Genomic DNA, 24,958 nt, shown 5'->3' with positions numbered 1-24,958 from the left:
AAAAGAATAAAAAAGTAAAGTGTTTAAAGAAAATTAAAAATAATAATAATAGTAAAGAAACTAAAAACATAATAAAAATAAATAAATAGTATAAATAAAATAAAAAATAAAAAATATATATAAAAATATAAAAATGTATGTATAATATAATAAAATACTAAATAATTACAATAATAATAAATAAATGAAAAATAAATATACATATAATATTAACTAAAAAAACAGTAATCATAGAAATATAAAATAAATGAAGTAAGAATATATATATATAACGTTAGGAAATATAGTAAAAAACATAGTAAATAAGTAACATAGATAAAAAATAATAATATATATATATATATATATAATAATAGAAAAATAATATAATATAACGCAAAGAAAAATAAAAAAAATTATAATAAATAAATAAATAAAATATAAAAATATATATATATATATATATATAATAAGGGTTAAATTAAAATAAAAAATGAATTAGGGGTCAAAATTAAAAGCCAATCGAAGAAAAAAATGACAAAACACACGGATCCACACGACCCGTTTATAAAAATCCGAATAATTTTTCAAAAACACAAGCCTCAGAGACTAGATCTATAAAAATAGATCTCGAAAACGCCCCCGTTCATCGGCCAAAAACACTTCTCTCATTTTTATTTCGAATCAAAACACAGCAAGGGTAAAGAAAAATAACATGCGAAGGTATGAACTTTACCTTTCAAAATATAAATGCTTCGAAAAATGGCTACGAGTTGCTTGTAATTTTTTGCTTGGTATTTCGTATATCCTCTTCCGAATGTGTTACAATAGTGAGTTACAATGACTATTTATAATGCTTATGGATCTTATCTTTAGGAGTTTAAATAATAGTAGAACTCTATCATATTTTTAGGAGTTTGAATCCTAGTAGGACGAAAAGGTGTGTTGACAGCTGCCCCTCTTTGCTCATAGTCGTGTAACGGGGATAGGGCAAAGATTAAAAGACACACTTTTCGTTCAGTGGAGTTAAAAATTGACTCTGATGTTTCAATAACTCCCTGTCGAATTGAGTTACAGATGACTCCTCCATCGTGAAGTCGAGTTCATCTTGAAATGATATGAAATTGAAGCCCTAGTTCGGAATTTGAATCAGTACGTGGCTTCCCGTTGCCCTTCGGTCTTCTTCTCGGTTTAAAGACCTTGGATCGGAATTTAACTAAAAAATCTTCATTGACAGATAGATTTTTCTTGACTTAAGCTATGCTGCTTGAAAATGGTTGCTTGTCACTCAGGCACGGCTAACCCAGGTCCTCTTCTCGACTTGAAAACCTCGACTGCAACCGGAAAGTAGTGCGATTAATGTGTCATCGAGCTGAATGGAATCGAACTCGATAATTTTGATGGCATATAACCCTTCTAGCCTTGAGTTATGCTGTAAATGATGTGCCTTGGAGCTGAGCGTAGTCAAACTCGAAGGTCTTTGTTGACAGATAATCCTTCTTTGAGTTGAATATCCATCGTCGTGAAGTTGAAATCCAATCTAAAGATGGATGATGCTTGTGTGCACGATTCCCTTCGTCGTGAAGTTGAAACCGCGGGTGACCCCTTCGTCGTGAAGTTGAGCCTGGAATTGGATATCCTTCGTCGTGAAGTTGAAATCCAAGTAAGTAGTATTGTTCCGAGTCCAATATCCTCCGTCGTGAAGTTAAAATTGGCTATGGAATCGGGAAATTGTTTGTTGACAACCAGCCGTCCCTTCATTGTGAAGTTGAACTTGTGTTGTCTCGAGTCCAATATCCTTTGTTGTGAAGTTGAAATTGGCTCCAAAATTGGGAAATTGTTTGTTGACAACCAGCGGTCCCTTCATCGTGAAGTTGAACTTGCGTTGTCTCGAGTTCAATATCCTTCGCTGTGAAGTTGAAATTGGCTCTGAAATTGGGAAGTTGTTTGTTGACAACCAGCGGTCCCTTCATCATGAAGTTGAACTTGCGTTGTCTGGAGTCCAATATCCTTCGTTGTGAACTTGAAATTGGCTCTGAAATTGAGAAGTTGTTTGTTGACAACCAACGGTCCCTTCGTCGTGAAGTTGAACTTGCGTTGTCTGGAGTCCAATATCCTTCGCTGTGAAGTTGAAATTGGCTCCGAAATTGGGAAATTGTTTGTTGACAACCAGCGGTCCCTTCGTCGTGAAGTTGAACTTGCGTTGTCTGGAGTCCAATATCTTTCGCTGTGGAGTTGAAATTGGCTCCGAAATTGGGAAATTGTTTGTTGACAACCAGCAGTCCCTTCGTCGTGAAGTTGAACTTGCGTTGTCTCGAGTCCAATATCCTTCGCTGTGAAGTTGAAATTGGCTCTGAAATTGGGAAGTTGTTTGTTGACAACCAGCGGTCCCTTCGTCGTGAAGTTGAACTTGCGTTGTCTGGAGTCCAATATCCTTCGTTGTGAAGTTGAAATTGGCTCTGAAATTGAGAAGTTGTTTGTTGACAACCAGCGGTCCCTTCTTCGTGAAGTTGAACTTGCATTGTCTGGAGTCCAATATCCTTCGTTGTGAAGTTGAAATTGGCTCTGAAATTGGGAAGTTGTTTATTGACAACCAGCGGCCCTTCGTCATGAAGTTGAACTTGCGTTGTCTTGAGTCCAATATCCTTCGCTGTGAAGTTGAAATTGGCTCTGAAATTGGGAAATTATTTATTGACAACCAGCGGTCCCTTCATCGTGAAGTTGAACTTGCGTTGTCTGGAGTCCAATATCCTTCGTTGTGAAGTTGAAATTGGCTCTGAAATTGAGAAGTTGTTTGTTGACAACCAGCGGTCCCTTCGTCGTGAAGTTGAACTTGTCTTGTCTGGAGTCCAATATCCTTCGTTGTGAAGTTGAAATTGGCTCTGAAATTGGGAAGTTGTTTGTTGATAACCAGTCGTCCCTTCGTTGTGAAGTTGAACTTGTGTTGTCTCGAGTGGCACGATATCCTCCGTCGTGGAGTTGAAATCACAGATGGCCACTTCGTTGTGAAGTTGAGCCTTGACTTGAATATCCTTCGTCGTGAAGTTGAAATCTAAGTATTGTATGTTGCGGGTGGACACAATTCCCTTCGCCGTGAAGTTGAAACCATGGAAACCCCTTTATTGTGAAGTTTGGCTTCGAGCTAGATATCCTTCGTCGTGAAGTTGAAATCCACTCTCGAACAAATTGTGTTGTTTCAAGAAAAACTTTCAATCTGTCGAGTTGGTCGAAGTGTAGCTTCTTGCTGGTGAGTTAAGCAACCAACATGAATATTTAAAGGTGCTTTTGAATCGAGTATCCTTCGTCTTGAAGTTGAAACTTGACTCTAAAAGCTGCAAAAAATTATGTATGTGGAAAATGATAAATATGATGCTCTAAAATGTATGCATAAGATACATGTAACATGAATTGGTTATATTTTATCTCCTGAAAAATGTCTGATAATTTGCATTAGGATGTTGAATCCCTAAATGATGCCCCAATATCCAAAAATACCCTAATTTTTGATGTTGAATCTTCAAAGATGCCCCAAATGTTCCTCATTTCTTACTTCAGTATTGATTCTGAGCATGAGTTTTGTGTCTAAGAGTCACATGTCATTTACCAAGATCCACTCTAGAGAGACTGTCTTGTTTGAAAAAAAAAAGTTTTTCTTTCTATTTTATTTTCAAAGTTCTGAAAATATCAATTAAGAGTTTCGAAAAATGTTTAATCAAAAGTTTTGAAAATATTGTCTCTTTCACGGTTTTACAATTGAGACGAATCATAAAACTAGAGTTCATTGGATATCAAATGTTTAAGTACAATGTTAATCCTTCAATAAATTATAGCTATTTGACACGTGCCAAGATCAAAGCTATCATTGGGAAATGGTTAAGTAAGGAAATGATAAAAAGGTCTCAGGTTATTGTGTTTGGTCAAAGGTTTGGCATTTGATGCTCAAAAGTTTGGCATTTGATGCTCAAAGGTTTGATGGGGTAGCTTGCATGCTCCTCTACTGGAAGTGTTCTCCGACTCTCAACTTTCATAGTCACATTTGGATTGTGCGATGCCTTATCAAAGAATTTGTGTGATCGCCTCAGTTGCACAATTTTTATATTCGAGCCGCCTTTTTAGGTTTTCAACTCGAATCCTCCTTTGGTTTCAAGACGTTATTCAGGATTTACGTCTTGAACCCCCCTTTGTTATTTTTCTCTACCATGCATTAATTACATTGTTTTTTTTGCAAACAAAGATTAATCCTGATGGGCGGGATGAAATATGAAGATATTCACTTTTGTTTAGAAATCCATGTATGATTAGAAGGGACTTTTAAGGCACGTAATGTAGGCCAGTGTTCATGGTTATGAAAGAAAATGATAAATAGGCCCAAACAAGTGTTTCAGGGTGTTGAACCAAGGATCAATTCATTCTGATGCCTTCAATCTTGCTCAAAATATTTCTCTCTCTTGATACTCTATGATCTTCGAGTGAAGTGATTCAGAGATTCGAGAATGATTGTGCTTGATCAATCTCATAGTTTGAAGCTTGATGTGCCATTTGTCTTTAGGGAATCTTTGCATGTGCTTTTTGTCCCTTTTTCTTTCGATTTTTGTTCTTTCTTTTTGTTCTTTTGTTTTTTTCTTTTTTGCTTATTTTCTTTTTTATTTTTGCCTTTTTTGTTCTGATTGAATCTTTGCACTTGGCGTTTGGTTCACCTTTCGGTACCTCATCTGAATCAATGTCTTCACTCATACGAGCATATTTTCTCCACATTGCCCCTCAGTGTGGAGGGTGATCTTTGGTTAGGGTTGAATCAGAAGAAAATACTACAGGCTCAAAAGGGGACACAAGGGATATATTTTTTCTCCTGTTGTGAAGGGATAAAGAAAGAAAGCTGTTCATCATTTCATACATGTAAATCTTCACATAAGAGGTATCCCCAGGAGGATAGATTTTCAAGATTAATTCTATTCACATGAAAACAGTGTAATTAATGTATGATAGAATTATTTCGAATGAATTCTTCTTCTTTTTTCCTAGATGTCTCAATGTTCAGGCTCTCCGCGAGATGCCCCAAATTGGTTCTTTAGAAGAATGCTCATGTTAAAATGAACAACTCAATGCCTTGGGTTTTAATGGTAAGAAAGGTTATTTTTGAGTCTAAAAAAGATAGTGGTGTGATCTAAAAGATAAAGGCAATGCTCAAGAATTTCAAAATAAGGTAATGTCAAAATTTCGTCTTTTGGTAATGACCACGAGTTGTTTTGGGCAAAGAATCAAGGTATTTTATTCTGGGGTTTGAGACAGGGTAAGAAAGGTCTAGTCTTTCCATATGTCAAAAATCTATAATTCTTGAAGAATTAAAAGAATCATTAATTCATTTAATATTCGAAGAACTAAATATTAAAATTTGTTCAATTGCTCCACCTTATAAAGCATCATAAATTCAATCATTTAAAAGATTATGCAAACATGAAAGATCAAAGACGTGATCAAACAAAACAATCCTCTAAGTGCAAATGGTATATGCCATGCCCCCTTCTTCGGCAAGCGCCTTACAGTTTTCAGAGGAATGTTTGGGGCTTCTTATGTGGTAACAGCTAACAGCTTCAACATCGTAGCCCTTAGGATATGGGGATTCTTTTCTTAGATCATCCTGGCAGGCTTTGTCCTACAATCAGCTGATCAGGCTCCCACTGTATTGTTTTCAGTTTTTTTCTTTTGATGTTACAATCTTGCTTCCATGTGATGTCATGTGGTTAAAACCACTTCATCGAATCCTCCATGAAGAAATTTCATGTTTATGAAAATGCTTAAAAATGAAATGTAGATGCAAAATGCAAAAAAAATGCATGAGATGTTTGAGGCATTGATTCGAAAACATGTCTGTTATTATGAATAATCCTTATTGGGGACAAAAGTGTTTTATCTTTTAAGATACATAAAATCAATCAAAGGTACATTCGGACTAAATCCTCTAGACCCCAAACAGCTTCCAACAGGTTGACAAGTCTTTTGTTTTCATCTGTCACTGGTTGTATGCCTTGTTGGACCACTCCAGCTTCCCTTGCCAGGCCGTGTAGATGGCGAGCTGCCTTCTGTACTTGATCCAGGAAGTCTCGGATGACTGCGTCTCTGGCCTTCACCCTTTGTTGTGCTTGCTCCCAACGGAAACGCCACTGTAAACATCCGTCGAAGGGCACTATCTGAAGCTTGCTTGCTTGCTTCTTGAACCCATCTACAATAGCTTCTAACTCAGCTATTGTTTTGCCATCTCTCTCATGTTGTTTCTCCAGATCAGCCATCCGGATTCTCAAGCATTGGTTTTGATGCTGACTGCCTGCTAAGTGCCTCTGGGCAGTCTTCATATGTTCCTTCCAAGCTCTCTCATTCCAGTATTTAGAAGCCACTTTCAACTTGGAGTTATTCTTGACTTTATCTTGATACCATTTTCTCAAGTCTTCGATCTCTAAATGTACTCTTTTTTGTTCTTTTTCTAGTTTGTCTGCTCGATCTTTCTGAGAGTCGGCATCTAGATTCCACTGATAGTGCTCAGCCTCAAGTTCCTTTATCCTCTTCCCCAGCTCATTGTTCACAGCTTCAAACTCTGTTTTGGCTATCTCAAGTCTAGAAGGGACGGGCCTGAGATGTTCCTCCATGGTCCGGGTGTCTTCACAGTCTGGCACCGGAATATTGTCATTTTTCCTCAATCTTCGCCACTTCACATAGTCCGGAGCAAGCATGTTTCTGGCAGCTACCACATCCATCCAGAATACTTTCTTCCATGAATCGAATGCTTCCTTGATCATCTTCTTATAATTGTCACCGTGATACTCAAACTCTGATTTAGCTAGTCCGCATGTTGCTGGGACAAACTGACGTGCCCCATAATGTCTAAGTGCTAACAATGGAGCATACCCAACTGCATCCCAAAGTTCAAGTAAGGTCATAGTGTCAGAGTCCCCACATTGGAAAAGAACGTCACTGAGGAACAACCAGGGGGCTCTCCAAGTAATATCTCGGTCTTGATAGATGAGTGAAGACTTTCATCCACTTCTCTTTTGAAGTTCCTTCATGCCATTTCATGGTGATGAACTCTCTCAAAGGTGAATACGTAGTGCTAAATCGGCGGTAGGCAACCCAATTAGTCTTCCAGAAGTGGCTGTTAATCCAGACTTGAAGGAGCTGAACACATCTAATGAATCTACCTCCGCCAACTCTTTGGCAATGATTGAGAGACCGAAAGGTCTCGGCTAAGATGGTTGGTGCTGGGTTGACTCGTTTCGGAAGTTGTTCAAACAGTTCCACCACGGCTGCGTCAATGCATCCCAAAATCTTCGGAAAGATGATCAAGCCATACAGACCTAGTGCAAAAAAGGTCTATAGTCTTCCATTCATCAGGGTGGTCATTCATTAGTTTCCTTATGTGGATCCACTGAATTCTTTGCCCGTTACCTTTGTTTCGAAGTCGGTCAGTCACTCACTTTTCATCAACTCCTGCAAACTTAGCCAGTCTGTTCTTGAAAAGCTGACTCTTGATGTGTTTGATGTAGGCTCGCTCCAATTTAATGCTTTCACAGTGCAATAGTATAGTATACTCCTCGATGGTAGATACCGTGTCCTCTTGGTTAAAAATGAAGCAATTGTATCCCGGGTTCCAGAATTGAACCAAGGCTCTGATTAAGGGCTCACCGGTCTTAACATGAAGCAAAAGTGCAATGTCACCATACCGCTGACTGAACTTCTATTTTTGATCATTCTTCCAACTGTCCCAGATGTCTCGAAGTTCTTGCACATTGTTCTGTTTTAGGCTGATAGAGGCATAGCTAACAAGCTCTGACACATAACTTCCTTGAAGACTATCTCCTTTTTCTTTCTGAGTTTTCTCGGACCATAGTCGTACCTCGGGGTTTTTAATCTCCTGTATTACAACACCTTTGTCCATTAATTTAGATTATTTATGGTTAACGAACACATTTTTTTGGTGGATCAACACATCTTTTGAATGATGCAGATGATGGAAATAAAATAAAAGAGAAGAAAAAAATGAAAAGAGTTAGTAAGGTAAAGATAATAATCAAAGCAATCATGAAAATAAAAGTCCTACCCCATATGATATCTACCCCACATGCTTATTATTCCTACCCGGACATGATCTCTATCCCGCAAGTTGATTTTGAACAAGTCATAACCGCATAAATTTCTAGTTCACATATATTTTGAACAGAAAGTAAAGCAGAAAATAATTTTGGTATCCTAGGGTTTAAAACGAGGTTTTGGGGTGGGCCCTAACTCCTTGTAGTCTCCGGGTTTAGGTTCTAAAAAAAGGTACTCGAGTTCTCCTTGCCGGTGCCCCCTTGGGCTTACCAGACCCTTAGTCCTAAACCCATCACAGGCTTCTGTGGACTAAGTTAAACTCGAGAGGAAACATTCCCTTAAGCCCATACGGAGAATAAATTCACACGAAGGCATAAGGTATATGAATCCCGAAGGTTACTTGCTAGGCCCATACGATGAATAAATTCACACGAAGGTGTCGCTTTCACCCCCACTTAAAACGGGTTCGGAGCTCAGGTAGCCTTTGGATGAAAAATCTTTAAGGGCTGAAATCATTAAAAAAACGGCCAATACAACTATTTACTCGAAAGTATAATCAAAAGTAAGTAATAAGGATCGAAATATTACCTTAAAATTTAAACTTATCATTTTCATTAAAAAGATAACTGGAAATTACCTTAGCCTAACTCACTTACCTGTGTCCCCAGCAGAGCCGCCAAGCTGTCGTAACCGTCTTTCGGTTAGGCCCCGGAATTGGGTTTCGACTTGAAAAATGTGGATTTGAGAGTCACCACCGATCATTTATTTAAAATAAATGGGTTGATCGGATACCCTATTTCTTACCTGATCTGCGTCTTTCTAAAGATGTGTCGGGTTCGGGAGTCGGTTACGGTCAAGGAAGGATTAGCACCCTTGAACCGCCCTTTCGGTACTACGTAATTTCCAGTTGTCTTTGATTAAGAAAATTGCAAGTTAAATTAAAAGGTAAAATTTGATCCGAATTACTTACCCTTAATGAGTTTACGGAAATACTCTTAAAAATTAAAATAAGATGTTAAAAGAAAATAATAATAATAAAAGAAAATAACAAAACTAAAGAGTAAACCAAGGAAATAAATGAAACCAATAATAATAAACATAAAATAATTGGATGAAATAAATATAAAAAAATGAAATTGAATAAAATAAAATAAATGAAGAAAAATATATACAAAAAGAATAAAAAGGTAAAGTGTTTTTAAAAAAAGAAAATAATAATAGAAATATAAATAAAATAAAAATATATATATAAAAATATAAAAAAGTATGTAATATAATAAAATATTAAATAGTAACAATAATAATAAATAAATAAAAATATACATATAATATTAACTAAAAAATATAATCATAGAAATATAAAATAAAATGAAGTAAGAATATATATATATAACGTTAGGAAAATATAGTAAAAAAATATAGTAAATAAGTAAACATAGATAAAAAATAATAATAATATATATATATATATTATAATAAGAAAATAATATAATATAACGTAAAGAAAAATAAAAAAATTTATAATAAATAAATAAATAAAATATAATAAAAATATATATATATATACATATAAATAATAAGGGTTAAATTAAAATAAAAAATGAGTTAGGGGTCAAAATTTAAAGTCAATCGAAGAAAAAAATAACAAAACACGTGGATCCACGCGACACGTTTATAAAAATTCGAATATTTTTCTAAAACACAAGCCTCGGCGACTAGATCTACAAAAATAGATCTCGAAAACGCCTCCGTTCATCGGCCAAAAACACTTCTCTCATTTTTCTTTCGAATCAAAACACAGCAAGGGTAAAGAAAAATAACATGCGAATGTATGAACTTTACCTTTCAAAATATAAATGCTTCGAAAAATGGTTACGAGTTGCTTGTAATTTTTTGTTTGGTATTTCGTATATCCTCTTCCGAATGTATTACAATAGTGAGTTACAATGACTATTTATAATGCTTGTGGATCTTATCTTTAGGAGTTTAAATAATAGTAAAACTTTATCCTATTTTTAGGAGTTTGAATCCTAGTAAAATTCTATCATATTTTTAGGAATTTGAATCTTAATAGGACGAAAAGGTGTGTTGACACAATACAAGAAAGCATAAACTGCAGTGGAAATGTAAACCAAGAGAGCATAAGAAACCAGGATGACCACACCCGCCACCGCTTGAATAGCGGACTTACTGCCGCAGGACAACATCCCCAGCCGTATCTCGATCACGTTCACCATCGAGAGCATCAAAAACAATCACCCCATGACGGATCCCACGGCGGAGCCCATGAAGAGAAAAACAAATGGAACTTTTCAACGTGGGAGACGTTGAAAGAATCAACCAAAGCTTTTAATTAAGGGGAAAAAAACTTTACTCTTCCATTATTGAAATCCTGCAACCTTCGATCGTGTGTCTTCAAGGACTCTGCTTCATGGAACAGAAGAGGAAAGTTAAGAGCAGCTTATTCAATTGTCGGGTTTATGTTCAGATTTTATATAGAAAATGTTTGGCCCTTCTGTTTTCGGATTGGTTTAGGGAAAATTATTTGTTCCAAATAAAGTTTGAAACTTTGAAGCTTGTGAGTTTGTTTCAACTTTTTTATTAAAATAAAAAGGTTCGAATCATTGTCTCGGAGGATGAAGTGGAATGACAATAAGGCCTCTACTGTTAATTGATTTTTGTAAGGAAAGACAGGCCACTTTCATGTTTGTTAAGACCTGCTTTTGGGTACCCAAAAGTGTTGTCCTAAAGCAAATTACTTCAATTTCCTGGCCAATATATATGCAGCCATGCGTGAATCAGGAAGATTTCTAATATATCATTTCTTTTTATTGAAATTATGTTGCATACTATTTTTAAAAACAATACTTTTTAATTCATAAATTATTATTTTTATAATTTAATTAATTATAGTACTAATTAAACGATCTTAAAAGTATGATCACTATTTGTAAAAGTTTCAGGTTCGAACATGATATCTGTAAGGGTATTTAGATATCTAATATAAAATAATTAAAAATATTTTAAATAAATATTATCTTATAATCATATCATCGTAACAAAAAGAATTAAGTATATAATGTAAAGGGAATATATATGCTTCATATGATTTTTTCTCTGCGTGAAGTTGGGTTCGACTGGAAAGTGGAAACCAAAGAGTTGGTCATAATTGTTGTTGAGTCATGCAGATAACAACATGTATCAGAATAGATATTAATTGAGATAATCAATTTTCAACTGATAATTAAATTAATTTTTTTATAAAATTAATTAATATAACCAAATTAAATTTAATTAATTAAATCAACCTTTCATTTCTGAAAATTTTAAAATCTTTTGACTCAAATAGCAATAATTAAACAAAACATTGCAATGGTTGAATCTAAACAAAAAATATGATAAAATAATGAGATATTAAACTGATGATACACATTTAAGAAATAAATGGATCAACACGAATCAAGTGTTCTTAGTGGTTAAAAGATTATTATTATCTATTGAGGTATTGAGTTTGAGCATCAAATATGTTGGAATATTAATTTTTTGTCAAATAAAAAATAAAATCTTTAAAAGAATAATATCTTATATTTATTCCAAAGGGTCATGTGCATGTTTGTTAAATGCTTTAAACTTTTGGGTAAATTACATTCCAGATCACTCAATTATTAGTCAAATTATAAATGAATCATGTTTGTTTTAAAAAGTATAATTTAGTCAATCAATTAAATGTTATTACAAATATATCATTGGACCATTAAATATTAGACATAATAGTTAAATGACCTTATATGAGTTTAGTCCTTACAAATAAAATAATCTATGTCATCATAGAGTGGCAAAAAAATTAATATATAAAGTTCAGATATTTTTTTGAAGTTCGGTGAGTAAAATAGGAGCGAGAGTAAAGTTCAGTTAATGTAAATTACCCATTTTAATAATGTCTTGAATTATTGTTAATTATTATGTGCTAAACTTTGTAGTATTATTAATGATGGTGTAGTTTATAGTATGAAACTTTAAAACTTCTATGCTGTGTTTGTCAAATTAAAATTTAGAAGGTAGAACATGACTACGCAAAATTAGCAATAAGACTAGTGCACAAATATTTCACTGCTTAGTCATATACACACGAAAGAACTTTGTTTGATATTTTCTAGTAGGAAACAAAGGGTTTAATCATTGCATCTCTTCCAAAGCCAATGCAAACTAACAATGAGATGAAACTAGAAGGCAATTGTCGGCTTCACATGCTTTTATCACTAACCTATTTATGGGACGGAGAGAGTATTCTTCCTAAAGATAGATTGTTTCGCTTCAAGTTCTGTAACAATCCATTTCCCTGATTTATACTTCCTCACCGTAATAATGGGCCAACAACCCTCCCTTGGCTTCCTCCTTCAAGCGTTTTATCTGTTGAAAGTCCAAGATGACAGCATAGATTGATGAAAACTTTCGATGCCTAACTTAGCCAAAATTTCAACAATAAGTTGACAGCATGAAAATGTTGATTTTTTTGGAAATGGTACAATCTCACATTTAGTCATTATACTCTAGGGTATTTTTAAGATTAGTCCTTTAGCTTCAACTATAAATACCCTATCTCATTTAGCTTCAAAACCATCCTAAAGCATTCTAGCTTTCTTCCAATACTAGAGAATTTAGAGAGTTTCTTGAGAGTTGTTTTCTTCTTTTTATCTAGAGATAATTATCATTGTTTTCTCCTTGGTAGATCGAGAGAAGTTGTAATTCCTATTTTCTCATAGTAAAATTCTTCTACCGTTGTCCGTGGTTTTTACCCTATATTATTTAGGGGTTTTCCACGTAAATTTTGTGTCTCTTTTATCTTCATTTTTATTTTCTCAAATTATCAGTTACGATTTTGCTCTATTCGATAGTCGTCTTCCGCAACAATTGGTATCAGAGCCAGATTTGAGTGTGTAATATCTGATTATTGTCTTTGTGGTTGCCACCAAAAGATGGATTCTCCAACATAAGAAAGTAAGAAGGTATTACCCATTCTTTGAAGGTTCCAGAGAACTATTCACGATAGTGAAATAGTGGGAGTTATCCGTAAAAGAAGTTATGGCAACGAAATTTGATATTGAAAAATTCAATGAGAGAAATTTCTCATTGTGGAAATTGAAGATGAAGGCCATCCTGAGGAAAGACGGTTGTCTAGCAGCTATCAGTGAAAGGCCGATAGATTTCACAGATGACAACAAATGGATCAAAATGGACGGGAATGCTATGACAAACTTTCATCTAGCATTAGCAGATGAAGTATTGTCAAGCATCAAGGAGAAGAAGACAACTACGAAGATATGTGATCATCTCACCAAACTGTACGAGGCCACATCGTTGCACAATAAAATTTTCCTTAAGAGAAATTGTACACTCTCCGTATGTCAGAATCTACTTCAGTGACGGAACACTTAAATACACTGAACACTTTATTTTCTCAGCTTACATCCTTAAGCTGTAAAATAGGAGAACAAGAACGTGCTGAACTTCTACTTCAAAGTCTACCGGATTCATATGATCAACTCATCATCAACTTGACAAACAGTCATGTCACCAGTTTAGTCTTCGATGATGTTGCATCTGATGTTTTACAAGAAGAAAATCAGCGCAAGAACAAGGAAGACAGACAAGTAAATCTGCAACAAGCAGAAGCGTTGACAACAATGAGAGGGAGATCAACAGAACGTGGCCAAAGTAGCAGTCACAAACATGGTAGATCAAAGTCGAAAAACAAGAAGAATTTAAAATGCTACGACTGTGGAAAGAAGGGTCACTTGAAGAAGGATTGTTGGAGTTTAAATAAAAACTCAAATCCACAAGGCAATACCACAAACACTTTAGATGATGGAGATGCTCTATGCTGTGAAGCGTCAACTACCGTGAAAGGCAGAAAGAGATATGCATATATATGACTCATTGATTCAAGAGCAACATATCACATGACCTCAAGAAGAGAATGGTTCCATCATTATGAACATGTCTTAGGAGGATCTGTGTATAGTTGCAATGATCATGCCTTATAGATCGTTGGCGTGAGAACCATCAAATTGAAGATGTATGATGAAACGATTAAAGTTGTTCAAGATGTGCGGCACGTGAAAGGTCTGAAGAAAAATTTATTATCCTACGGATTGTTGAATAATAATGCAAGCAAGATTGAAACACAGAAAGAAATCATGAAGGTGTTCCGTGGAGCGCTTGTGGTGTTGAAAGGCGAAAAGATACCAGCAAACTTGTACATGCTGAAGGGAGAAACTTTGCTAGAAGCAGAAGCCTCTGTTGCCTCATGTAGTTCAGATTCTGCAATGTTATGGCATCAGAAACTTAGACACATGTCAGAACAAGGAATGAAAGTCCTTGTGGAGCAAAAGCTACTTCCAGGCTTAACAAAGGTATCACTTACTTTGTGTGAGCATTGCATAACAAGTAAGCAGCACCGGTTGAAATTCAACACATCAAATTCTAGAGGCAAAAGTGTTCTAGAATTGGTTCACTCTGACGTATGGTAAGTACCAGTTACATCCCTAGGTGGAGCAAAATACTTTGTCTCATTTATTGATGACTACTCCAGGAGATATTGGGTGTATCCTATTAAGAAGAAGTCAGACGTGTTTTCAACTTTCAAAAACTTCAAGGCGCGGGTGGAACTTGATTCTGGAAATAAAATCAAGTGTTTCAGAACAGATAATGGAGGAGAATACACAAGCGAAGAATTTGATGACTTTTGTAGGAAAGAAGGCATCAAAAGACAGTTCACAGTGACGAACACTCCTCAACAAAATGGAGTGACAGAGCGGATGAACAGAACCTTGTTAGAAAGAACAAGAGCAATGTTGAGGGATGCAGGCCTAGAAAAATCATTCTGGGCAGAAGCAGTCAATACCGCCTGTTATATGGTGAATCGAGCTCCATCAACTGCAACAGAGCTGAAGACACCAATGGAGATGTGGACTGGTAAACCAGCTGATTATTCAAACCTTCATATATTTGGAAGTATTGTGTACGTGATGTACAACTCCCAAGAAATCTCAAAGCTGGATCCAAAATCCAGGAAATACAAATTCTTGGGGTATGCTGATAGAGTCAAAGGGTATCGCTTGTGGGATCCCATTGCCCATAAAGTAGTCATCAGCAGGGATGTTATCTTTGTAGAAGATAAGCTAAAAAGAAAAGAAGATGATGATAGCGCTGAAAAGTCAGAGACTACACAGATACATGTGGAAAAGGATTTTGAGCAAGGAGATTCTTCTGAAGTAGAACCAGCATATGATGAACAAGAACCAGAGAGTTCTAAAGCTCCAACAACTCGTCAATCAGATCGTGTGAGAAGACGTCCCAATTGGCACTCAGAGTAAGCAATATGAAGGTACAAGGTAGAAAGAATGGTGTGAAGATATGATTATTCTAATCAAATCTTCAAGTGGGAGATTGTTGAAAGTCCAAGATGACAACATTGAAAGTCCAAGATGGCAGCATAGATTGATGAAAACTTTCAGTGCCTAACTTAGCCAAAATTTCTACAATAAGTTGGCAGCATGAAAATGTTGATTTTTTGGAAATGGTACAATCTCACATTTAGTCATTATACTTTAGGGTATTTTTAAGATTAGTCATTTAGATTCAACTATAAATACCATAGCTCATTTAGCTTCAAAATCATCCCAAAACATTCTAGATTTCTTCCAATATTAGAGAGAATTTAGAGAGTTTCTTGAGAGTTGTTTTATCCTTTTTATCTAGAGAGAATTATCGTTGTTTTCTCCTTGATAGATCGAGAGAAGTTGTAATTCCTATTTTCTTATAGTGAAATTCTTCTACCGTTGTCTGTGGTTTTTACCCTATATTATTTAGGGGTTTTTCACGTAAATTTTGTATCTCTTTTATCTTCATTTTTATTTTCTCAAATTATCAGTAGCGATTTTACTCTATCCGATAGCCGTCTTCCGTAACATTATCTTCGTACTATTTACTTGATCCTTGTTACAAAGCAATCTAAGACTGATTACTGAACCATCAAGATCTGAATCAAGAAAATTACCCATATAAGGTTTGAAATTGCCATCTACTTCATGTTTTTTCGACCGTCCTCCATCGTAGAAGTCGAGCATTACTCCACCTTCACCCTAAGCAAACGTCCTTTTCAACAGAACTTTCAACATAAACCTTATTTACAGATTATTTGTATACATGATAGGCTTCCTCTGTTCAAAAGAGTTACTATAAGGAATAAAAACGATAGTTTTGCCATTTAGTTGAGACGCGACTGTTACAAGCAATGGTGGCCAGACTGTAACTTTACTCAACCTTCATGCTCGTAGATCTCTATATAAGGCTTAAGATTCTTTTCTTTTTCCCCATTTTAAATCACCAGTAATCTCCACAAGAGCATTTCCCGTTCTCAAAATGGTGGAATCTTTTGCGATCCCTCACCACAATTTTCCTTCCAGTAATCATAGCAAGGAGCTTGATCATCGAGTGGCAATCATCACAAACCCTCAAGTTCTTCACAACCCTTATTGTGGTACCTGGTTTAGTAGAGATTAAACCATAGCATATTGCAAGCCTCTCGCTGTGTATTGCTAAAGCCTGCTCTTTCTCCCAGTCTTCTATATCATGCAAAACAACATCTGTTGCTGGAGTATGTCCTGCTTTTAATATTTGGTTCAACTCCTCTAACTTCTTATATATTTTTCCTTTTTGAGGGTGCCTTAGCTCTCCCAGAAGAAACTCGTGTATCTCATTATTCACTTCAATGGAGCTGCAACCTGGTTCTTTTAGGATTCCACCTTCCTTCATCTTTGCCCTGATTTGAGCTGCTTCTTTCCATTTTCCTGATGAAGCATAGACATTTGATAGCAGAACGTAAGTGCCAGAATCTACACCCCCATGATTAATTAAAATTCTTGCAACCTGTTCTCCTAATTCAAGGTTTCCGTGAATTTTACAAGCACTCAGCAAGGCCACCAACATGACATGATCAGGTGCTATTTCCATATTCTGAATGAAATTATAAGCCTCCTTTAGACGACCTACACGACCAAGAAGATCAACGATACATCCATAGTGCTCTATTTGTGGTGGAATACCATAATCTTTACTCATAGAATGGAACATCTCAAACCCCAAATCGACCAAGCCTCCATGATTACAAGCATTCAAAACAGCAACAAAGGTAACACTAGTTGGCAAAATCCCTTGCTTAATCATTCCCCGAAAAATATCAACAGCTTCAATACTCTTTCCATGCATAGCAAGCCCTGAAATCATTAAATTGTATGTAATAACATTTCTCTCTTTCATCATTGCAAAAACTCGTTCAGCCTCATCAATATCACCACACCTCGAATACATATTGATCAGTGCACCCCCCACGAAATGATTAAGCTCTATCCTATGGTGTTTTCCAATGTACGAATGAACCCATCTTCCAAGCTCTAACGCCCCCAATTGTGAGCACGCGGACAAAACACAAACAACTGTAACTTCGTTAGGCTTCACATTGTCTTTTTGCATTTCCCTAAACAACTCCAAAGCCATGTTCATCTCCCCATTTCTAATCAACCCATCAATCATCGCGGTCCAGCAAACAGTATCCTTAACCCTTACCCGATCAAAAACCTGAACCGCCTGCTTGACCAACCCATGGTCTAGAAAACAGTTTATCATGATTGTTGAGGCAACAACATCTCTTTCCGTCAATTTATCAAACACTTTCCTCGCATTATCAAATTCACCACACTTCCCGTAGAATTCCATCAGCTTCATGGTTATCGATCTATTCGAGCATAACCCAAGTTTCAAAGCTTGGCAATGAACCTCTTTTCCCTCCCTCAAAGCAAAACGATACTCACAAGCTTTCAAAACGGAGGTGATAACATACTTATCCGGCACAATGAACCGATCAATCATTTGATAATAAAGGCGAATCCCATCAGAGTAGGAACCAACCAAGACAAATCCATCAATGAGAGCTGTGTAGAGGAAGACATTTGGGTTACGGACCTGTTGAAAAATGGTGGAGGCATAATTAACGGAGGATAGAGTGGAGCTGAGGCATAGAAGCTGGAAGAGGACGAAAGGGTCTTGGTCATGGCCGGTTCTGATGATTTTGGCATGTATTGGGAGGATTTGGTTGGCGTCTTTGCAATTTTTTAAGAGAGAAATGAATTCTTTTCTGCGTAGGGTGGCGTTGCAGAGTTTTGGATTTGGAGCTGAAGTTGACGGGTAAGTGAAGGATCCTACAACAGCTAACATGGAGTAACTCATTTCCTGGTGTTCTAACTTCTTATGCTTTGAAGGTGAAGGGATATTTATAATAGGACTTGATTAAAAAAATAAGTGATTAATCTATATTCTTTTCTCGTTTTAGGTGATTAAAATACTTTTAAGTATAATTTAACTGTTTAACAGTTTAAATATTATTTTTAAGTGTATAATATTGTCACAAACTATAAAAAAAATAATTTAAAACTTATCACATGTCATGTTTATAAAAAAATTTTAAAAAAATTAAATCATATTTTAAAAAAAATTAAATTTTTCTAAAATCACAAAAAACTCTAAAACCTTAAAACCTCATTATTAACTGTCATTAGCCACCATATATCATCGTTATCGTCTTCGAGCAATCATTCACACATTGACCGACTATTGTTCTTATCGTTACTCTAATCCATTAAATCCCTAAACTACTAAGGATGCGTTTGGTTCACGAAATATAAGATTACCAGTAGGAATAAAAGATTACTAGAGAATAAGATTACTGAGAATGTTGTATTTTGTGTTTGGTTAAAGGAATGTAAGATTACTGTGTTTGGTTAAAAGAATAAAAGATTATTGGAATGTATATTTGACCAAATTGTCCTTATTATATATTTGTATAATATTACAAGTTAGAAAATATTTATATATATTTTTTTAAAAAATCATAAAATTTATATAATTTTTTTATAATATAAAAAATGTTTAATAAAATGGTAAAATTTTATTTTAACCCCTGAACTTTATATAAAATTTTAATTAGATTTTTTTATAAATCTAAAATAGTTTAAAGATAAATTTGTAATTTAACCTTCGTAGAATTTTTACTATTCAATGACAGAAGAATGATATTTTTGAAAAAAAAAATTAAGGGCATTTTAGTCCAAAACGCAGATAATGTTACAATACCTAAAGGAAGGGAGGTAATGACATTCCCGATAATATACCCAAAAAAATTCACTATTGATAATAAAACATTATCGGGAATGACATTCCGACCAACTAAACGGGGGAATGTGGATTTCATTCCCAAAAAATCTCACGTTCCCCTATCCAAACGCCCCTAAATTCTCAAATTTTTAACCATGACGACACCTTAGCTGTATGCGTTGCTACACCCTACATTAATAGGAAAGAGCAAACTATTTCAACTCGTCATCAACAACACCTTTTAGAACAACACAACATGCATCATCTATGCAACCGACATAATATCAACATGTTATTTAGCATATGTTTCGAATTTGTCACAAAATTATTTTATACCTATAATATCAAACTTGATATTTGCTTCATACGCATCATATTTGACGAGCACTGCTCTTCCATCACAATCAATTTAGTTAGTCTAATTAACGAAGTTGTTTCTTTCTAATTTTTTTAATATTCAATGAACAGTGAGATTACTGATCATACAGCTCCAAATCCGTTGTTCAACGTATGTCATTCATCATCGTCCATGCGATAACACATTGATGTTAATAATATTAGACATAATATTTGTAATACCCCAACCCGTATTCGATCCGAATACGAGTCCGAGATGTCACATTGATATTTCAAAACCTTTATTCTTACAAAATATCAAAACATTTGAACCCATTTTAAGAAAATACGATCATATATTATTGAATTGTGTTTCGTATGAAATTTTGAGTCAAAAACATATTTATGAACAGTAAAATACGGCATGAACAATACTGTGAACAATAATGAACAGTACCGTTAACAGTATCCTGCTACAATACTCGAATGTTAAAATTTTCCAGATTATCAAAGAGGAACTGATTCCCCTGCTACAAGGAATCGATACCTGCTACAGTACTACTATAGTACTTCCGTAAAATATGTATAAATTCATAAAATTTAAAATATTCATCATCTTTCATTTACCATTTACAATTATACGTTTAAAACATTACAAAATTAAATCATATGATTTTACAAAACCGATTAAAACATATAGGATTCAAATCTTTGTTTACATGCCAACCACTATAAGTATTACAAAATACATACTATTAAATGCTTTTCTGATTTGATCTTTGGAAAGGAGAAACTGACATGTCTTGCATAACTTTTATCAATCTTCTCTTTTTTGCTTTCCAAACATACGTGTGAAACAATCACCCGCTAAGTCGATGAATTAGTGAGGCATATAAAACATATATCTTTTCATATAAACAAAAGGCATACATATGCAAATACTATCATTAATCCCTTTTACTTACCATATATTCATCATATAACACATATATCATTATCAAGTCGTTTAACATTTCACATTCATTATCATTAATTCTTATAATTTAATACCCTTATACATAACATATTATGCATTAATCAAGCAATACACCATTACATAAATCCGGTAATCTATTCCATATAACAAATCACATATACATATCATATTCAATATACTTATTAAATTATTTATTAGCCCATGTACACTGTTGAGAACTGAAGGTATGTGAGTACATTGAGGTTGTGCACAAATGCTGTCACCACAGCTCGTATAAATTTGTACCGAAGTGCCACGTAGAATTTGCACGGAAGTGTCACGTAGAAATGCACCGTAGTGCCATATAAGATTGTCCATAAGGACCACATATAAATTCCTTAAGAATCATATACATATACCAAAGATCAAGTAGGCGTCTCAAAATACCTCATACATGCTCCAATGAATACATATACATCCCGAAGGACCACGTAGAATTTGCCCCGAATGACCGCGTAGACCCTCTACTCTTGGCATGACAACTATACCTATAGCTCTTGTATTATATAACATGGGCATTTTTCTTATGCTTCATAAATTCATGTACTCATATCATTGCTCTTATGATCACATATTTCTTTTCTTCTGTCATATATCACATGTGCATATAATCACGTAGTTTACTTTCATGTAATTCATGTAACACCCTCAACCAGTATCCAACCCGGATCCGAGTCCTAGGTGTCACATTGACTTTTCAAAACATTTTCCTTTACAGGTGGATAAAAATTCAACTCACTATTCGATAAAATTAATATTTTTCATTAATTGACATAATTGGGTTTTACAAAACATATCAGAGCTTATACTATTCAAATATTTATACTACATGCCAACTACATTCTAATAAACATAATACATATATTTAATATGTTTCTGATCCGATATTCGTAAGGAAGATGCTAACCTGTCTTTCTCCTCTTAGCTTCTCTTCTCGCTTCTGTAACCTACGTGTGAAACAATCACACGCTAAGTCTATGACTTAGTGAGACTTATAAAACATATAATATAAACTAAACTTCTAACAATGCATATGAATAATTAATGCTATTATAACATACATCTTCATGTACACTTAATAAAATGAATACATACATACACAAACCTTATAATATCACATATAAGTTTTACTATTTTATATTCTTATAATCATTTACTTTAAACTACTTAGCTTATATCACATTCTACTATCTTCATTTAAATCGTTTACTTACCTTATTCTTAATCCTGTAATTTTGATCGCAATCCTACATATTTTATCTCTCCTTTCTCTATTTTTCTATTTAACATTTCACCCATAAATTCTCGTTACATATTCTAATATCCTAATTTCTTATATTCTCTTAATTCATTCCTCACCAAATCTTCATTTAATAAACATACATTTGCATAACTTATTGTCATTTGATTCCTTTGATATTCTCATATGATTTCTAGGATTCTTATACTAAATTTCATATCCCTTACTAATTTACCAAGGTTAGTTCACAGTTTTATTTTAAACGTATATACCTTCCTACGCAACTTATCTAATATCCTTTTATACTTATTTATATATTTTTTTCCTCAATTAATATACTATATGCTTTGTCTCAATTCTCATTAATCATATAGTTCACCACTTCATTATCTATGTATATATATGTATATAGCGTTCACTAGATTTCTCATGAAATTACTTCTAACATATCTTATAATTATATTATATTCACTTACATTCCCATATATCATATCAACATATTTCACATAGAACATATCATATATGCAATAAATGAAACTCATACATTCACATCCAAATGTTCAATCACATATGACAATCATGTTAAGTTTCTGTATATTATTTCTTTATTGGCCCATGTACATCTTGGAGAACTAAAGATATGTGAGTTCATTGAGGTTGTGCACTGATGCTGTCACCACAGCTCGAATAAATTCCCACTAGTGGCACTGTATATTTGTCCCAATTGACCACTATGTCCCGAAGGACCACTGATTTGTCCCGAAAGACCACTTTGTCCCGAAGGACCACTCCTTAAGAACCATACACATAATACAATGGACCAAATAAGTGTACCGAAGTACCACATATATGTTCCACAGAATTACATATATATCCCGAAGGACCACGTAGAACCCTCGACTCTTGGCATGCAACCTATACCACTAGCTCTCATATCACGTAACATGGGCATCATTATTATATTTACCCTATATTCACATAGCCATATCACATAAACATAGGTTCTTATCATATCACTCATATCATATGGCTTATCTCTTGAAATCTTGCAATCATATCACTTATACTCTCATAAATCATATCTACATGGGTTATCTTATATACATATGTTCACATACTTTAGCTTAATTTACCTTCCATATATCCATACAATTCATTATCACATGATTGATATCTTAATCACATGACAATAACATACATTCACTCAGATCATACTACATATACAATAATATATCACAATTATGCCCATATCAATAACATGCTTATATGTATGCTATTATAGGAAATAGACTTGTCACAAGTCTTATTTCCATTCATCATAATATACCAACTAATACGCACTCACCTTAGCCTTGCTTGCTTTGACTCGATCCTAATATTTCGATTGTTCCGAAACAAGATTACGTTCTAAATCTACATAGTAATACATTGATATATATCAGCATACGAATTAATATATTCTAAACTATTACTCCTTAGGCTAAAAAGAAAGCTATTTTCATCTTTTAATGAAGGTATGCATCGATGCACTACACCATGTATCGATGCATCCCTTGACGGGTGCATCGATGCACTATCTATACATCGGTACATGTTGAGTTAATCGATCGACGGAATCAGCCAAGAGGGGGGTGAATTGGCAATTAAAAATTTCGGTGGAAGCTTTGGCAGAAAATTGAAAAGATTTGCACAGTAATTTAGAGTGGTTCGACTTTCTCAATCAAAGTCTACGTCCACTACCTTAGCTATCCACACTAAGGATTTTCCACAAATTCACTAATTTGTCTTTCTCTTGAGGAAAAATAGTAACCTTACAAACCCTCAAGAATTATACCCCAAATTCTTGAGAAAAACTCTCTCCCAAAGAGAACAATACAAATTTGCAAACTTACAAGGAAATCCTCACAAGGTAGATTGTTTGCACAATTCTAGAACAAAGAAAAGAATACTTAAGAATAAATACAATTGAGTACAAAAGTGTTCTTGAAAGCAAAATGAATATTGAATGAAAAATAGGCTTTAAATGCTCAAACTTGAGGTTTGATGCTTTCTCTTTGATTCTTTCTTGATTCTAGTTGCTTGATGTTTCTTGTTGTTGATAAATGGCTTCTAAACTTGTTTAAATAATCCTTGAATCAATTCTGAACGTTGGTGATAATTAGTGGAGTCAATAGAGCCGTTATTGTGTGAAAACAATTAATTTTCTGGGTGGGAGCGTCTCATGCATCGATGCATGACCATTATGCATCGGTGCATCAATGTAAAATTTCAAATATTTTGACCGTTGTACTCCTAGTGCATCGGTGCACTAAGAGTGCATCGATGCATGAAGTGCATTCGATGTTTGAAAAATAGCCTGATGCATGGATTGTGCATCGATGCATCAAATACATTCAATGTTTTAATTAAATAAGAGTGCATCGATGCATGGAGAGTGCATCGGTGCATGGAATGCATTCGATGTTTCAATTTATTCATTGATGCATCGATGCATGGTATTGATGCATCGGTGCATGCCTTTGAAAAATTGATTTAAGGCTTGATTTTGGTTCAAAATACTTTGTGAAAATTGTTTCAAAAATAGTTTAAGTACAAATCACAATTTTACACATTTAGTAAGAATTAAAATTGATCTTCAAAGACTTGGAGTAATAATTTGATATTCGATAAATTGAATCGAATATAAATTGTAAAATCATTTGTAAAAATCTTAAAATTCATTTAACTTAATTTGTTATATCGAAATATCAAAAATGTTTTTAACAATCTCCCCCTTTTTGATATAACAAAACACTTGGGAAATTTTAAGATTTAAAAAATTATTTTTGAAATCAACTTTTGAAAAATTACTCCCCCTTACTATGACACACATCTTCTCCCCTTTTTTTTTAAATCAAAAAGACTCTATCAAATGTTTTAAACAAGAATGTTTTGAAAAACTTAAGCCAATTGATTTATTAATTATAAGCTACTAAGATCACAATCAAAAGAGAGGTTAGCCATTAGTTTCATAAATCAATATTCATATAACATGCAATGGATAATTGGTCATATATGTCTAATGATGCAAAAATAAAAAAATGTAACCAAACCAAATA

At 34.4% G+C, this 24,958-nt stretch overlaps 1 protein-coding gene and 1 long non-coding RNA gene across 2 annotated transcripts; both read right to left on the bottom strand.

Annotated features, from left to right (window-relative positions):
- Positions 1 to 12,242: 12,242 nt before the first annotated feature.
- LOC120143546 lies at positions 12,243 to 16,111 on the bottom strand. The gene is made up of 3 exons (XR_005517952.1): positions 16,030 to 16,111; positions 14,622 to 14,626; positions 12,243 to 12,446 (listed from the first exon to the last, which is right to left on the bottom strand). It is a non-coding gene; the product is annotated as an uncharacterized LOC120143546 (long non-coding RNA).
- A 324-nt stretch (positions 16,112 to 16,435) lies between these two features.
- LOC120143498 (putative pentatricopeptide repeat-containing protein At5g59200, chloroplastic) lies at positions 16,436 to 18,345 on the bottom strand. The gene has a single exon (XM_039157803.1). The coding sequence runs from the start codon at positions 18,343 to 18,345 to the stop codon at positions 16,444 to 16,446; it is 1,902 nt and encodes a 633-aa protein (XP_039013734.1). The 3' UTR covers positions 16,436 to 16,443.
- Between the last annotated feature and the right edge of the window lie 6,613 nt (positions 18,346 to 24,958).

This window comes from Hibiscus syriacus, unplaced genomic scaffold, assembly GCF_006381635.1.
Source record: "Hibiscus syriacus cultivar Baekdansim isolate YM2019G1 unplaced genomic scaffold, ASM638163v2 tig00110858_pilon, whole genome shotgun sequence".
Lineage (NCBI taxonomy): Eukaryota > Viridiplantae > Streptophyta > Magnoliopsida > Malvales > Malvaceae > Hibiscus > Hibiscus syriacus.
This window is presented reverse-complemented; position numbering and strand designations above follow the sequence as displayed.

Coding starts and splice junctions, on each gene's coding strand:
- LOC120143498 (XM_039157803.1), bottom strand. CDS start 18,345: ATGAGTTACTCCATGTTAGCTGTTGTAGGATCCTTCACTTACCCGTCA.